General features: G+C 35.9%; 1 protein-coding gene across 5 annotated transcripts in view; it reads right to left on the bottom strand.

The window, feature by feature from the left end:
• Lin52 (lin-52 DREAM MuvB core complex component) overlaps positions 1 to 16,348 on the bottom strand; it is a 94,378-nt gene that overhangs the window by 65,515 nt on the left and 12,515 nt on the right. Inside the window, exon 6 of one of the 5 annotated variants that reach the window (XM_004837209.3) lies at positions 2 to 15,188. The exons of the other annotated variants lie outside the window; for them this stretch is intronic. Coding sequence (XP_004837266.1) covers positions 15,145 to 15,188 — 44 coding nt within the window. The 3' untranslated portion in view covers positions 2 to 15,144. Of the gene's footprint in view, position 1; positions 15,189 to 16,348 lie in introns of those variants that run through there. 5 annotated transcript variants of the gene reach the window in all.

Genomic DNA, 16,348 nt, shown 5'->3' with positions numbered 1-16,348 from the left:
AAAAAAAAAAAAAAAGAATCAGAAGACTTAGGGCTGGGGACTTAGTTCAGTGGTGCCGCCACCTGCCTCGCAAGCGCAAGGTCCCAAGTTCCATCCTCGACATAAAAAAAAAAAATCAGAAGACTTTCATAAATAATATATAATTTATAAATAAGTATGTGACTCTGGGAAAATCATTGAATTGCTATGAACCTCAGTCATCTCATATGTTCAAATGGGAATAATAAAGAATAGTGAAAATTAAATGAGAAAATATATACTGCAAAACCTAAAAGGCTCATAAATGTTACTTATCTTTCCCTCTTCCTGATTTCATTGATACAGAATTCAGATTCCTGGTTCTGCCATTAATAAACTCTTTCATTATCCTTTCTAAAGTCCCCTAAGTTCTTTTGTTTGTTTGGTTTTGTTTTTGTTAAAGGGTCTCGCCCTGTAGTTCAAGCTGGCCTTGAATTCACTACATCACCCAGACTGGCCTCAAACTTACATGGATTCTCCTGCCTCAGCTTCCAGATTGCTAAGATTACTGGTGTGAATTACCATGTCTGGCAAGTCCCTGAGATCTTTAAGCCTCTGTTTCTGCATTTATAATATCAATGGGGTTGGGACTCCATCTCCAAGGTTCCCTTTCAGCTCTAACATGCTATGATTACTGGTTCTATCACTAAATTACTACATGACCTGGGAAAGTCACTTCAATTCTTTAGATCTCAGTTTCTTCATCTTTAAATACAGAAGAATGAACAGAAAAATAGACATGGATTACAGTTTATCAGGAAATTCATAACATTAGGAAAACAAGCAGTCATTTCACTGACAAGCAAGTAAATATTACTTTATTATCAACCAAAGAAACATATATAAAAAATACTGAAACACTATTTTTCACCTATAAGATGGGCACATATTAAAACAAAAAAAAGATGGGCACATATTAAAAAGCTTAAAATAGCTATAGTTAGCTAAGATAATAGGAATATGAGAACTTTTACTGCTCTTTGAAATATAATTTGGACCAGTCTTTCTGGAGGTCACTTTGGTAACATGAATATAAATTTTAAATACACATGCACGTTGATCTAGCAAAAGACACTCACTGTAACATGATTTACTCTAGTGGAACACTGGAAACAACTTAAAGGTCCATTAAAAGAATTACTGAAGTAAACTATAACTCTACACAGCTATTCTGCAGTCATTACACTGATGATCTTGCTATGTTTCCGTACGCATTATAAGATATCTATAACATATTAAGTCAAGCAAACCAGTTGCAGAACAGGAATAGCACAATGGCATGCACATAAAACTTACATGCAAATATATGTGTCCATATGTGGATACATATAATGCAAATCTATCTGTCTATATGTGGATATGTGGAAATATTTTTCCTTCTTTCCTTCCCCATCCCTCCCTTCCAAAATTAGGGTCTCACTCTGTAGCCCAGACTGGCCTTGAATTTATGATCCTCCTGTCTCAGCCTGGAGAGTACTGGAATTATAGACATGTGCCATTGAAACTGGCTATATTATCTATTAAAAGATATGTTTAGAGGGTTTGGAGGGGTGTTTACCAAAATAATAATAGTGACTACTTGGGGATGATATCATTTTAGGTGATTTTTGCTTTTCTTATATTTTCTGCAGTGAACATATTTTACAATGACAAAAAATTAAGCTTATATTTAACTTTAAAAATATATGTAGCAGGGGGTGGGGATTTAGCTCAGTGGTTCCAGCGCCTGCCTCACAAGCACAAGGTCCCGAGTTCGATCCCTGGTACCAGAATGCATGAGGCCTTGGGTTGGATCTCCAGCACTATGTAAAAATAATACACACTATGTGGGGTGTGGTGGTGCATGCCTGTAATCCCAGCACTCAAGAGGCTGGGGCAGGAGGATCACTATAAGTTTGAGGCCAGTCTGGACTATAAAGCAAATATGTAGTATGGGTTTTTGATCTCAAAAGAACAAAAAGAAAAAATAATACATACTATAAAAATGAATCTTAACAATTGTTTTCATTTAGATAAGCAGTATCTCTTGTTCTTATAGTCTCTGACACAAAACTGAATTTTAAGACCAGGAATCTATTTTTTTAAGTCATTTAAACACACAAAAAATTTTACTCTTGGTTATACCTTATACCTCAATTAGAAACACTACAGGGCCAGGAATTTAGCTCAGTGGCACCACATCTGCCTCACAAGCACAAGGTCCTGAGTTCGATCCCTGATACCAAAAAAAAAAAAAGAAAGAAACACTACAGCACATAGGAATTCTAAGCTAACACCAAGGGTTTACTTAAAGATTTAATCAATACTTGCTATATGAATTAAATATTTTATCTTAAAATAATAAAAATTTAATGCTATAAAGAGCATAGAGATCATCTACTCCAATAAATTCATTCTTCAACTCAAGAAACTGATGCCCATGGGCCGGGGATTTAGCTCAGTGGTTCTGACGCTGGCCTTGCAAGCACAAGGACCCAAGTTTGATCCCCAGTACCAAAAAAAAAAAAGAAAGAAACTGATGCCCCAAACCATAGAGGTACATATTACAAAGATGATATTGGACAATAATATCTAAAATTTATTGATAGCTTAGTAGGTGTCACACACCATACTAACCATTTTTAAAAATTGAACTGAAGGGCTAGGGATTTAGCTCAGTGGTTCCACCTCCTGCCTCAAAACTGCAAGGACCCGAGTTCGATCTCCAGTACCAAGAAAAAAAAAAAAAGTGAAATTCTTTTTAAAGTGAATTTTTAAAGAGCACAATCCAGTAACCCTTTGAGCATTCACTGTTTTGCAACTTAATTTATAGAATCACCTATACTGTTATAAAATATTACAAAATATTTTTATTATCTCAAAAGAAAACTCCATCACGCCCCATTCCATATTCCCTCTAGCCTCTGACAGAGACCTGTCTCCTTTAGATCCATCTACCTTGGATATTTCATATAAAAGGAACATTGCAATATGTATGACTTTTTAGGCCTGGCTTCCTTTAGTATGTTTTCCAGATTCATCCATGTTATAGCATATATTTGTGTGTGTGTGTCATACACATATATATCATTCATTTACATGGCTAAATAACATTCCATTGTATGTATATACCACATTTTGTTTATTCAGTCAGCTGATCATGGGACACGCAGGTTGCACCTGCCTCTTGGCTACTGTCAACAGTAATGAACATTCATATATAAGCATGTGAGTAAATGTTTTCTCTTGGATATATCCCTAGTAATGGAATCATTGGGTCATCTAATATTCTATGTTTAATTTCTTTGAAGAATCACTGAAATGGCCATAGCAGCTATACCATTTTATCTTGTACCAGCAGTATACGAGCATTCCAATTTCACCATATCCTTACCAACACATTATGCTCCCCTTTTGTTTCTGTCGGTTTTTTACTATTATTGCCATCTTGGTGGGTTTGATTGGTATCCCACTGTGGTTCTGACTTGCATTTCCCTAAGCACTAATGATATTAAACACATTTTTACATGCTTATTGGCAATTTGTGTATTTTCTCTGAAGAAAGGTCTATTGAAGTCCTTTGCCTATTTTTCCTGGGAGGTCTTTTGAAGGTTGTTGAAGAATTCTTTAAATATTCTAAAGTCCTTTATTAGATATATAATTGGCAAAAATTTTCTCCCATCCTATGGGTTGTCTTTTCATTTTCTTGATAATGTCCTTTCAAACACAATAGTTTTTTGTTTTTTTAAATGAAGTTCAACTTATTTGTTGTTTTTCTTCGTGCTTTTGGTATCATACAGAAATCTGTATTTAAATTCATTTATCCAAATTAGCTCATGCTAAGCATTTTATAAACATTATTCAATTTAAACCTCTTGATAACCCAGTGCGATTTAGGTATTATTATTACTTCCTCTTATAAACAAGGAACATAAGGTTCAGGGAGATATAATTTGTCAAGTTAGTGAACATAAGAGCAGATCTGCTTCCAATGATCAGGACTTTGTCATTTCCAAGCCAGTCTTCTCTCCATATTCATAACAACTGCTTCCCTGGGGGGGTAGGGAGAACTGAAGTTGTGGTCTTTCTGTACCTTAATCTCATCACTTTTTGGTAGCACTAGGTCCCACTCATATATGTGAGAAGATTAAACAAGGGCACAAATACCAGTTCTAGGAATCACTGGGGACCATCTTAGAGGCTGCCTACCACACCAAGGTTTTATTTTGGGGTTTTGGTTTTTGGTTTTTGGGTTTTTTTTGAGACAGGTCTTGCTACGTAGCCCAGGCTGGCCTCAAACTAGTGGCAGGCAATCCTCCTGCCTCAGCCTCCCTAGTGCTGGGATTACAGGTATGGCATGTGCCACCATCCCCAGCTGGTTCTATTTTAATATTACACATCCCCTTGGATAATCTCTTTCTCACCTATGGCTTCAACTAGAACCCATGAGTTGATGATGTCATTCTTACTGCCCAAGCCTCCCTAACCCTAGTACATCCAATCAGTTCCTAAGTTTCCATTTTACTATCCAGATTTCTACAGCTTACCCTTTCTTTTCCAGTTCCACTTCCACTTAGTTCAGAGGCTTACTGTTTTAATTTGGCTCACTGAAGGAGTCTAACTTGTTTTCCTGTCACCATTTTTATTTCTCACCAACCTGTTGGCCACCCTCTCTGCTCCCTCTATTTCATTTTCCTTTCCAATTGCAAAAGCTCTATTTCCATTTTTTTCTTTAACTCCATTTTTTATCCCTTTTCCCTTCCCTCCCTCCCCCTCCCTCCATCTCTTGTTCCTTTTCCCATTTGAAAAAGATCTCCCTAGTTCCTATTAGCTATCTTTTATTTTGCTCTTTATGTATGTTTTGAGTTTCTCATAGAAAAGAAATCATGTGATATTTAAACTTGTGTCTGATTCATTTCACTTAATATTATTGTCTCAAGGTACATCCATTTATCTATGAATGCCTCAAGTTACCCTTCTTCTATGCTTTAACATGAGTTTTAATGACTGCATTGTATTTTATGTGGATATACTATAATTCAGTTGGTTAGTCATCTAAATGTTGAACTGTCTCACTATGTACTTCATACCTATCTTACATTTTGTAGAACTACACAGTGAAACTTTGAAATCAACCCCATCTGAATTAATTTGTGCTGTCTACTCTCCTCTATCCACCTCACCACCAAAAAAAAAATTAAAAAAAATAAGGGAATAAAACACCGCAACCATTTTATGGCAAAATCCTCTTTGTGTGTAAAACCACTTCAGAGGCAATGTTGGATTTATGAAATAACTTGACCAATGGATAAAGATATGAATGCTTATAAGCCTTAAAGGTAATTTGAGGATTTACATATTATAATTTGTTAGCCAACGTAAAATGAGAAATAATGGCATGTTTTATTTCTCATTATCATAATACATTTTTTAAAACAAAGAACTTAAAATTAAATTGACAATTTCTAATTATGAGAAATAACCTTGATCCCTTCAAAGTGGAGTTTCTAGATTTCGTACTGTATTACTACCTAAATGCTAAATGCTAATGACTATGGCTAGATGGTATGGTAATGCATAAAACAAAGAAAACAAGGATAAGTTCCAAATGGTTTTGGGAAATGCTAGTTTCAACACTGCCTTTAGAATGTTTTTGAATTCAATTTCCTGGTTTTATTTTTTGAGGTTAAACTAATTTAAATTTGGGCCAGGGATTTACCTCAGTGGTTCTGCCACCTGCCTCACGAGCGCAAGGTCATGAGTTCAATCCCCGATACCAAAGAAAAAAACAAACAAAAGTTGTGAGAGAAAATAATTTAAATTTATACTTTCTTGAATTTTCAGCCTTATCAACAGATACAATCAAGAAACATGAAAAATGTTCACCTTTACAATCAAAGACATAAACATTAAGACAAGATATTAATATTTTGCCTATCAAGTTAGCAATGAAAAAAATTATAATGTTTGGTGCTAGCAAGGATAAAGGATGGGAAACACTTCTGGAAGACAACTTGGCCTTCTCAACCAGAGGCCCCAACTATTTTATAGAACATGCAGTCTTTTAGGGGGATGGGCGGTACCAGGGATTGAACTCCAGACCTTGCACTTGCAAAGCAGGCGTGGCGCCACTGAGCTAAATCTCCAGCCCCAAGAACACAAAGTCTTCACTATTAGAATGAATTACACTCATGCTGATATAATCCAAATATAGCTATTAACTAAAAGATGCAGCAACAGCAAACACTGTAAGTCAGTTACTCCAAATACATACTTTTGAAACTTTTTTTCAGTTAACAAAGAATTATACATCTACTATATATACAAAGACCCTAACAAATTCCTAAGTAACTCTATGTGCCAACCAAATGAAAAAGCACTAAAATAGATGAAATTATAAAATTAAGTCATTCCATCTAGAGGCCTAATGACCTGCCAAAGAGTATAGGGACTTTACAAATTCATTTCTGAAGTGGGCCAGGGATTTAGCTCAGTGGTTCCGCCGCCTGCCTTGCAAGCGGAAGGACCCAAGTTCAATCCTGGGTACCAAAAAAAAAATTCATTTCTGAAGTTATGAATGTCTTGTTTCACAAATCCATTACCCTGAGTTCAAATGACTTAGCATTCTCTATCTAAAACATAACCTGTTGCCTAATTGATATGATCCAACATTGGTTTCACCCTGTTAACAATGCCAACTTTGATAAATGTCTTTCACTTATTTTTAAAAACTAAAGATGTCTTACCTAGGAAGGGACATATAAAAGTTACATGGTTTTTTTTTTAACCAAGTATCTTGCTTCCTCTGACTTCCCTTTTTATTAATTAGGCACAAAACATCATGGTAAACTCTAATTTCAGTTTACTAATATACATTCAAACATTTACCTAGTCTTGAAAATGACAAAGCTAAAACATCTACTGTTGGTGTACTTCTTCCATTCTCACCGTCATTATCCACTCAAGCCCTCAACCCTTCATCCTAGACTCTTCACAACAACTTTCTGCCTCTGTTCTCCATCATTCAATTCAATCCTATGCACCAATGCTTCCTACAAGTGTGTGACTGTGCTACTCAAAAATCTTCAGTGGTAAGATTTTTTTTTTCCCATTAAGTTTATTGGTACATTTTCAGTATAAAATACAGTTACATACATCATTAGAATCTTGTACCATTACACGAGTATCTTGGTTCTTTTTTTTCCCCTTCCCTTGCCCTCCCTTCACCCCCTCCACCTGTCCCTATTTCCAAAGACTTTGTTTCCATTTTTTTCCTTTTCTCATATTTTTTCTTTTCCCTTTTTTCCTTTCCCCTACCCCTCCCACTTCCCCTGCACCTTTAGACCTCTTCTTCCTGTTACACAATATCAATTATACATTTTTTAAATTACAATATCAAGATCTAGGAGACATTACCACAGATTTTACAGAACTTAAAAGGATATAGAAAGCATATTTCAAAAATTTGTTTTGAAATAAATTTGACAACTTCTAAGAAGTACCTTGGAAGACAAATTAATGAAACTAACTCTGGAGGAAATATAAAAATTGAATAGCACCTATTAAAGAAAGTATATTCCTAGCTTGAAAACCTACCTATATGACAATAGCAGGCTCATATACATTTTAACTGATAAATTATATCAAACAATTAAAGCAGAAAAAAGAAAGAACACTTCTCCCCTCATTTTAGGAACTCAACATTGTGCTAATCTTAAAATTGGATAAAGATAATAGAAGAAAAAAGTATGAACATAGACAGACATTTGTTTAACAAAACAAACTATTAGAAGTCAGATCTGGCAGGATGTAGAAAGTGGTTTTGTTATAGGGATGGCAGTATTGGCTCAGCATTGGAAGATCCAGCCCCAAAAGTCATCATTTTAACAGAGGAAAGGAAAAAGCCATATGATCCTGTCACTAGTTGGAGAAAAAGTAATGGACTAAATTCTACAGCTGTTCATGGTAAAAGCTATCAGGAGACTAGAAGTACAACAGAACCTTCTCAACAGATTAAAGACATGTACTCCATACTTCCAGCGAGAACACCTTATATGAATGGAGAAGATACAATGCTTTCTCCTTAAGGTGGGGAACATGGGCAGATATGCTTACTCTTTATCTGTCCATTAAACTTTGAAACCTAGGCCCCACCAAAATAGTCTGGCAATAAAATGACACAATTAGGATAGGATTGGCAAGGTAGAAACAAAATCTTTACATGTAGATGAAATTATCATCTACAGAGAAAATACTAAGAAATCTCTAGGAGCCCGTAGAACTTGTATTTGAATTTAGCAGGATTAGAAAACACAAGGTATATATAAAAATTCAGGTCTGTGTATACTTGCTATAAATGAAGAATTGGATATTGAAATTGAAAAGTTATGTAGGAGTACAAAGGACCTAGAAAAGTTAAAAAAAAAAGTGTTGGAAGATGTTTAGTACCTAATTTTAAGACTTCTTCTAAAGCTACAGTAATCAAGGCAGTGTTGGTGTAAGGAAAGACATATAGATCATTTGAATAAAACAGAGAATCGAGAAATAGAACCACACATATATGGTCCACTGAGTTTTGAAAGATTATTTAACATTAGCATTTTATAGAATATAAATTCAATTCAAGAGCCGAGGAAGAGATAATGTTTTCAGCAAATGGCACTAGAACACCTGGTATCCGTATATAAAAAATTAACCTCAATCTTTTATTTCCATACATGAAAATAACTTGAAGGGATCTATGAACCTAAATATGAAAGCCTAAAAGTATAAAACTTTAAGAAGAAATTATAAAGGAAAATGTTTATGAATTCAGGGTAGGCAAGAACTACCTAGTATACAAAAGACATGATGTATAAAAGAAAAAAATTGATAAATGAGATTCCATCAAAATTTAGAACTTTAAATGACATCATTAAAATGAAAAGTAGTCCTTAAACAGACCATATTTACAATGCATATAAGCTATGACCAGAATAAAGAATTCTTAGAGCTCATTAATAGACAACCCAATTAAAAAGTACACATAAGAAGATGATAAATAGCCAGTACAGCACAAGGAAAGGTGTGCAACTCTAGAATCAGAAAAATATTAATCAGTACAATAACAAGATTGAATTATACACTCATTAGGGAGATGAAGTTAAAAGTTTTAAAAGCCTTGTCATGACTTTTTCTTTTTGTTGGATTCTCCCACTTTGTGTTTAATTTGTCACGCCCAATGGATTCATTCTGCTGGGTTTCCTGGGGTTGTGATCCTCATTGTCTTTTCCTAGGGTATTGTCTAAAATTTTTTGGAGTGCCGGTTTGATATTCATGAAGTTCCTGAGGTGCTCTTTATCATGAAAGTATCTTATTTCTCCATCAATTTTGGAAGATCATTTTGCAGGGTACATCAATCTGGGTTGGAGGCTGTTTTCCTTTAGGGCTTGAAATACATCACTCCAAGCTCTTCTTGCCTTGAAGGTTTGCATTGAGAAGTCTGCTGTGATTCTGATGGGCTTTCCTTTGTATGTGATTTGTTTCTTTTCTCTCACTGCTTGTAGAATTTTGTTCTTCTGTTGGATTTCTAGAATCCTATTATATGCCTATGTGTAGATTTTTTTTTGATCCAGGCTATTTGGAGTCCTACATGCCTCACTTATCTGTATGTCAAGTTCTTTTCCCCTCCTTGCGAAGTTTTCTGCCATCACTTCTGTGAACAGTTTTTTTATGTCATCTGCATTCTCTTCTCTTTCTTCATTGACTCCAATCAGTCTTATGTTATTCTTCTTTGCATCGTCTAGCAGCTGCTGGATTGATTTCTCGTGTTCCTTTACAATTTTAAAGCAATTTTTCTTTTCCTGGTCACTAACTGCAATCTTTTCTTCTATATCTGAAATTCTATCCTCACACTGGTTCATTCTGCTGTGCAGACTTTTGATGAAGTTTTTATCTTGGAAATCTGTTTGCATGTTTTATGGATTCCATTTGTTTCCTAAATTGGGATTCCATCATGTTCCTCAGATCCTCTATTTTTTTATCTGTGTCCTCTCTAGATTTATTAATCATGTCTTGCACCATGAGCAAAATCTTTGCTTTTATCTGAGTAATTATTTCTGATTTCATTTTTCCCAGATCCTCTTTTGTTGCCAGTTCAGAGAGTCCAGGTGGTTGAGTATCAGATTGTTCCATCTCATTTCCCTTTGGGGTTGCTCTAGGTGATCCAGAAGTCTGTTTTTGAGGCTTGTTTATGTGTCTTCTCATTTCCACGGTGGGGGCGGGGGAGGGGTGTGCTTCTGGCACCTGCGCGGCTCACCTTCTCTGCCCTAGGAGCTTGGAATGGTGATGGGGGAGCTTCCTTCTGGGTGCTGGGACTGGCTCAGCTTCTCTGCCCTAGGAGCTTGGGATGGCGGCGGGGGAGCTTCCTTCCGGGTGCTGGGACCGGCTCAGCTTCTCTGCCCTAGGAGCTTGGGATGGCGGCGGGGGAGCTTCTTTCTGGGTGCTGGGACCAGCTCACCTTCTCTGCCCTAGGAGCTTAGGATGGTGGTGGGGGAGCTTCCTTCCGGGTTCTGGGACCGGCCCACCTTCTCTCAGTGGTAAGATTTTTAATGGCAAAGGAAAATGCTTACGAGAAGAAAATAAGACACTGGCTAAAACTATAAGAAAAATAGATATGTAGATATAGTTTTAGTTATCTTTTAAGGAGCATGTATATGTACAGGCAAAACTAAATGTAAACACACATCCATATGTGAAGGGAATAATGGGGGCCAAGAAATACATCAAATGTTAGCAGTAATCATCTCCTAGTGGTAAGGTTATGGTTGTTTTATTAGTTTGTTCTTCATTTTAAATAAACCAATTTATACTAAAGTCTCCTTTAGCCAAATATTTCTATAACCATTATAACAGGCATGTCCAACCCATAAGATATGAGCCACATGTGGCCTGGACAGCTAGTCATGTGGCCCCACAAGATTGTAGACTTTAAAAATCACTTTGTGAGGGGCCATGGATTTAGATCTGTGGTGCCATGCCTGCCTGTCAAGCACAAGGTTCCAAGTTTGATTCCTGGTACCAGAAAAAAAATACTGTGTGATTTTGTGATATTTTTCATGATTCAATTGCATGGTGTTTGAGGGCAGACTGTGTAGGCAACAACAGAACGCCGTGTAGCAGAGGGTGAGGACAGTGTCAACTCTAACTCTGTGCTCACCACACAGTCAGTTGAATCAAAACTCACATGTATTAGATGTTACACGCCCTTTGCAATTTGGTGAGTAAAATGCAGCAATTACTGATAACAGTACTTCAACCTACCCATTTGTGTGTACCTGTGAAAACAGGTGTTCGTTATTAGGTAGATGTGTAAGTTTTCTTAAAAGGCTAGATACTCATGATCTACAATGAACACAAAGATAATGTTTAGTTATTAAAATACTTTTTAAAGAACGTTTATATGTTTTCCTATTATCATGGGTCTAACATCTCCCCCTTTGAAGTTCAAGGTCCTTCTCAATCTGGTTCCTCCTCCTTAGTCTTAGTGTATACAGCCCCTAATATCACCTGAGGTTCTCAATGACCAGATTCCATCACTCACACTATTCCTTGAGGACAGCTGTTGCTTTCAAACTCAGCTCTACTCCTAATGTTCATTCTACCTGGAATATATTCCCTTTTCATTTCTACCCACTAAGACCCTATCTATTCTCTACGGTCTATCTGCAATGTTCCAGAAAAGGCAAATATTAGCATTCCCATCTCCCTTGTCCACAGCAGATATCACTAATGACTTCTCTGAATCCAGATTCTTTCTCAAAATCCTCAATTCAATAGTCCTAGGCAATCCTTACTGATCAACTCATGATGATACATAAAAATAAAACTTATTTGCCACATAAAATTAAACTTAGCAGCACCCATTTAGTTCTTTGTAGTCTATAAGAGCTTATTTTCTCCACCTTCTATTAAGAATCACTTACTTGTATTATCTCCTTTCCCTACTAGATTTTAATCTGCACGGTGCAGTAACTCTGTCTTATTCATCTTCATATCCTCTACAGAGCCATGTATGAGGTAAGCCATTCAAATGGTTGCTGAACAGGACTGTTCATTCTTTTACTATTGTCTCATCACTCAAAATGACTAAATATTTGAAAACTTTATTTTGAAATAAGTAGACTGTTCTGAAAGGACTAATTATTACAAGTTTATTTTATTAATTTTAGCGAACACATATGTTTCAATTTAATATGGTGTTGTCTGATACCACACAACATAACCAAGATTCCAAGAATGCATAAAAAGCCATTGGTAAGGAAGATGACTGAGATAAGAGAACTGAAATCACTTGAAGGGTCTTATACCCAAGTGTGGGAGCTACTGAATTAAACAACCAACCACTTTTGGAAATTTTTTCTACCAATCATCTTACTGAATTGCAAAATGCTTTATTAGAAATACTGAAACTATGATAGTTGTGATGGTGCATGCCTGTAATCCCAGCACTCTGGGAAAGTGAGGCAGGAGGATCCCAAGTTTAAGTCAAACCTGAGCAACTTAATGAGGTCCTGTCTTAAAATTAAAGAAAAAAATTTTTGCAACCTTATAATTTCTGCTTTAATGGCAATCAAGTTCAAAAAAATGTAAAGTTCAACTTATTTACACTATTTATTCCTTTATAAAAGGCAGATTTCAGGTAAGCTTCTAGATGCATGCATATTTTAGAGGTTAATGTTTTCTTATAGTCCTTGGTTCCTGAAATTCAAACTTTATAAGGTGTGTTTTAAACTTATGTCAAAACAGTCATGAAAGATATGTTATTAAAATTATGGCCAGGGATTTAACTCAGTGGTTTCACTGCCTGCTGCGCAAGCGCAAAGATCCCAAGTTCGATCCCTGGTACCAAAAAAAAAAAATTTAAACTGATGTAACTCACTGCAAAAACCTTAGGTTCAATCTCTAGTACCTCAAAAAAGAAAAGAAAAGAAAAGAAAAGAAACTAAAGGATTCTGAGCAACAAAAATATACATTGCGCTGGAGATTTAGCTCAGTGGTGCCGCCATCTGCCTTGCAAGTGCAAGGTCCCGAGTTCAATCCCCAGTACCCCCCCCCCCCAAAAAAGAAAGAAAGACATTGGGCCAGGGATTTAGCTCAGTGGTTCTGCCGCCTGCCTTGCATGCGCAAGAACCTGAGTTCAATTCCCGGTACCAAAAAATATATATATAAATATATATATATATATATATATATATATATATATATATATACTAAAAGTTAAACAATAAGCTAAAAGTTAAACAAGAGGGGTAACCCACTTTCCAATTTCCAGACCCCCTTCTGTCTCTCTTATACAGAAGCTTTCTTTCTCTCAAATTTTTCCTACTCTTTAAAAAAACAAACAAACAAACAAGATGTCAACAAAGTTAGGCAAGTAGTCTGGAAAAATCACAGAAATTTTTTTACCTAAATCAGAAAGCCAGTTCAAGAGATGGTGAAAAGCAAGTACAGTAAGACTTGTGCTGCCATCTAGAGGTTAGTGGCTACATGACTTTTCTCCTCAAATCAGTTAAAGGCTGCTAATTTAACTATTATAGGTAGTACCAAATAGGCCTTCTAATGAAAGTCAGACAAATAACCTTGATGTGATGCCACAAAGAAGACTATCCAGGGTATATGAGTAGAAGCTATTCTCTTTCCTCTTCCTTCACAGATTAACATTAGCATTCAACAGAGCTGTCTTGTGGAATTTTACTTGGATGGAGAACAATTTTTAAATACAAATGTCCACTTTCACAGAATCATGTTCCTAGAGGGTAGGGAAGTGTACTATAACCACAGGTTAGCTTGGAAGCACTAGGTTCCCTTTGGTACCACCACCAAAGAAGGTTGTAACAAATAGTTTCTGGTACAGACAACTTACCTGTATCAGTACAGATAAATGAGATGAAGTTTAAATGAGATGTCTCAATCATTTTTAGACTAAAACTTTTTAAAACTACAGAGTGATTATATTTAACCAAATAAGAGTCCCACTGAAATTACTAAGTGAACAAAAAGGATTAGACTATAAATCAGCAGAAGAAGCTACTTTTATCAAAGTAAGCTAAATTCCTTAACACTTTTTTTTTTTTTGGTACCGGGGATTGAACTCGGGTCCTTGCACTTGAGCAGCAGGCATTGAAACCACAGAGCTAAACCCCCGGCCCCACCTTAACACTTTTTTAAAAGGCAATATACTTAGTGTTTACATTAAAAAGTACCAAGCAGGATGTGGTGGCACATTCCTGTAATCCCAGCACTTTGGGAGGTTGAGGCAGGACAAACAAGTTTGAGTCAAGCCTGGACACCTTAGCAATTGAGCAAGACTTTGTCTTAAAATAAAATTTAAAAATTTAAGAAAAGGCTGGGGATGTAATTCAGTGTGAAGGCCCTGAGTTTAACCCCGGTACCACAAAAAACACATACACCAATAGGTACCTACAAAAAAAACCCATAGCTAAAACCAATGATTCATAAACAAAGGACAAAAGAAAAGGAAATGGAACTAGAAAAATTAACCTGGCAGTAGTAAACAAGATGGACTGGATTAAGAGGCACGGAGACCAGTTAGAAGATGACTTCAATAGTCCCAGTACAAGAAAAAAGGCACTGAACTAAGATGAAAGTAACAGAAATGGAATTCTTTCTATGCTAAAGCAGAGTTTTACAACTTTTTATAGCTCTACATATTTCAAAGGAATTTCAGATAAGTGCCCAAATCAAACCAAGAGGCCCCAATCACCTGAGAGGCTATTAAATTACTGTAACAAAAGTTATTGCCTTCCAAAATCTGCACACCAAAAGGGTTATATGAGGTATAATCACGTACCAAATCAAAAGGTTCATCTTCCAAAAGACACAATCTAGTTATTATCAGCTCTAGAAGATTCACATTATTTCTGCACTAACATTTAACAATGCTCTTGAGAAATGACAAACAATCATGTTTTGAGGACAAATATTTTTAGCATTTTTTTTCTTTCCATCATCTTTATCAGTGCAGATATTTGCATGAAAACAGGATCACTGGTCCTTGGGGATTCATCAGTTCCTATTGCTTATTTTTCATCCATGTCATCCTCTCAATTAATGTAGGAAAGAGGATTGAGACATCAAAACACCAGATTAGGATGTCAAGTAAAAGCCAACCCCTAGAGTGGATGAAAAATCTGTAAGGACAAAAAAAAATCTTGTTTTTATGCAAATACACTTAACACAATAAAACAAAGAGACTGTATTCAAGAAGTCCAATACACATCAGTGAACTATTTCCAATTCTAACTTTAAAAACTCTTTATATCACCTAAATTCACTATAGTCAAGGAAAATGGCAATTAGTTAAATACTGCAATAGAACCTGAAATAAAGTTGAATTTTGAACTAGAAGATAATTTTAAAGACTCTCAGCTGTGCTAATGGGAGAACTCTGGCAGAAATAACCATTTGTTGTGTAGTTTGGGTTCAGTGCTTAAGGTGGCTGAGTTAGGTGACTTCAAGTCCCTTAAGGTTATGGAAATGTGAAACAGTAAGGACAGCTTTAATTGTGCATATTAAAACAAAGCAAAACAAAACAAAAAAAGACCATATACAACTTAGAAAACTACTTTTGGGATTGCTTGGATTAGTACAAAACTTTAATTTTTGAAGGAAATTACATGTCATAATACTACTCTCAAGATTATGGATTAATGATGGCCTCAGGTTCTAATCACTGTATTTATGTTGAGTATCTATAGTCTTTCAACTATCAAGTGAGACTTTCTTATAATTCCTTTTCCAGTTTTATAATGAATGTAGTATAAGAAGGGACACAATGTGAAAAGAAATCATTCTAAAATTAAAAAACGGAGAGCAGACAGGCATGGTTGAGAAATTTAAAAAGCATTACTCATGGTAGCAGAAACATTCTTGGTCTGTCACATGTCTCTTCCTTTAGGGAACCACTTTTTTCCTCCCATTCCACATGATGAGTCACATACTCCCTCTAATCTGCACCTGTATCTAGGATGCCAGCCTGGTGCATCAGAGTTCCATCTGGCCAAAGGACTCATTCAAGAGATGGTACATGAGCCAACAGAAAACAGTCAGTCTTTTAATTTATGTGAACTAATAAAGTTTTTTCTTTGGCTTAAGACAGTTTGAGTTGATCTATCACTTAAAACTGTAATGGCTCCAACAGACTTTTATTGCACAGAGGAAAATAATTTGTTACCTAGTAAATCCAGTAATTATTCCAGCACACTCTCCATAAAAGGCACACTTCAGATTACACTGACCCCTTAACTTCAGATTACTTATCTTTTCCCAAATAAGGAAAAATTATATTTTC

The sequence above is a fragment of the Heterocephalus glaber genome, unplaced genomic scaffold (assembly GCF_053883595.1).
Source record: "Heterocephalus glaber isolate CG9 unplaced genomic scaffold, H.glaber_assembly_v1.0 deba00001608, whole genome shotgun sequence".
NCBI lineage: Eukaryota > Metazoa > Chordata > Mammalia > Rodentia > Bathyergidae > Heterocephalus > Heterocephalus glaber.
Note: the sequence above shows the minus strand (reverse complement) of the source record. Positions and strands in the feature narration are given on the sequence as shown.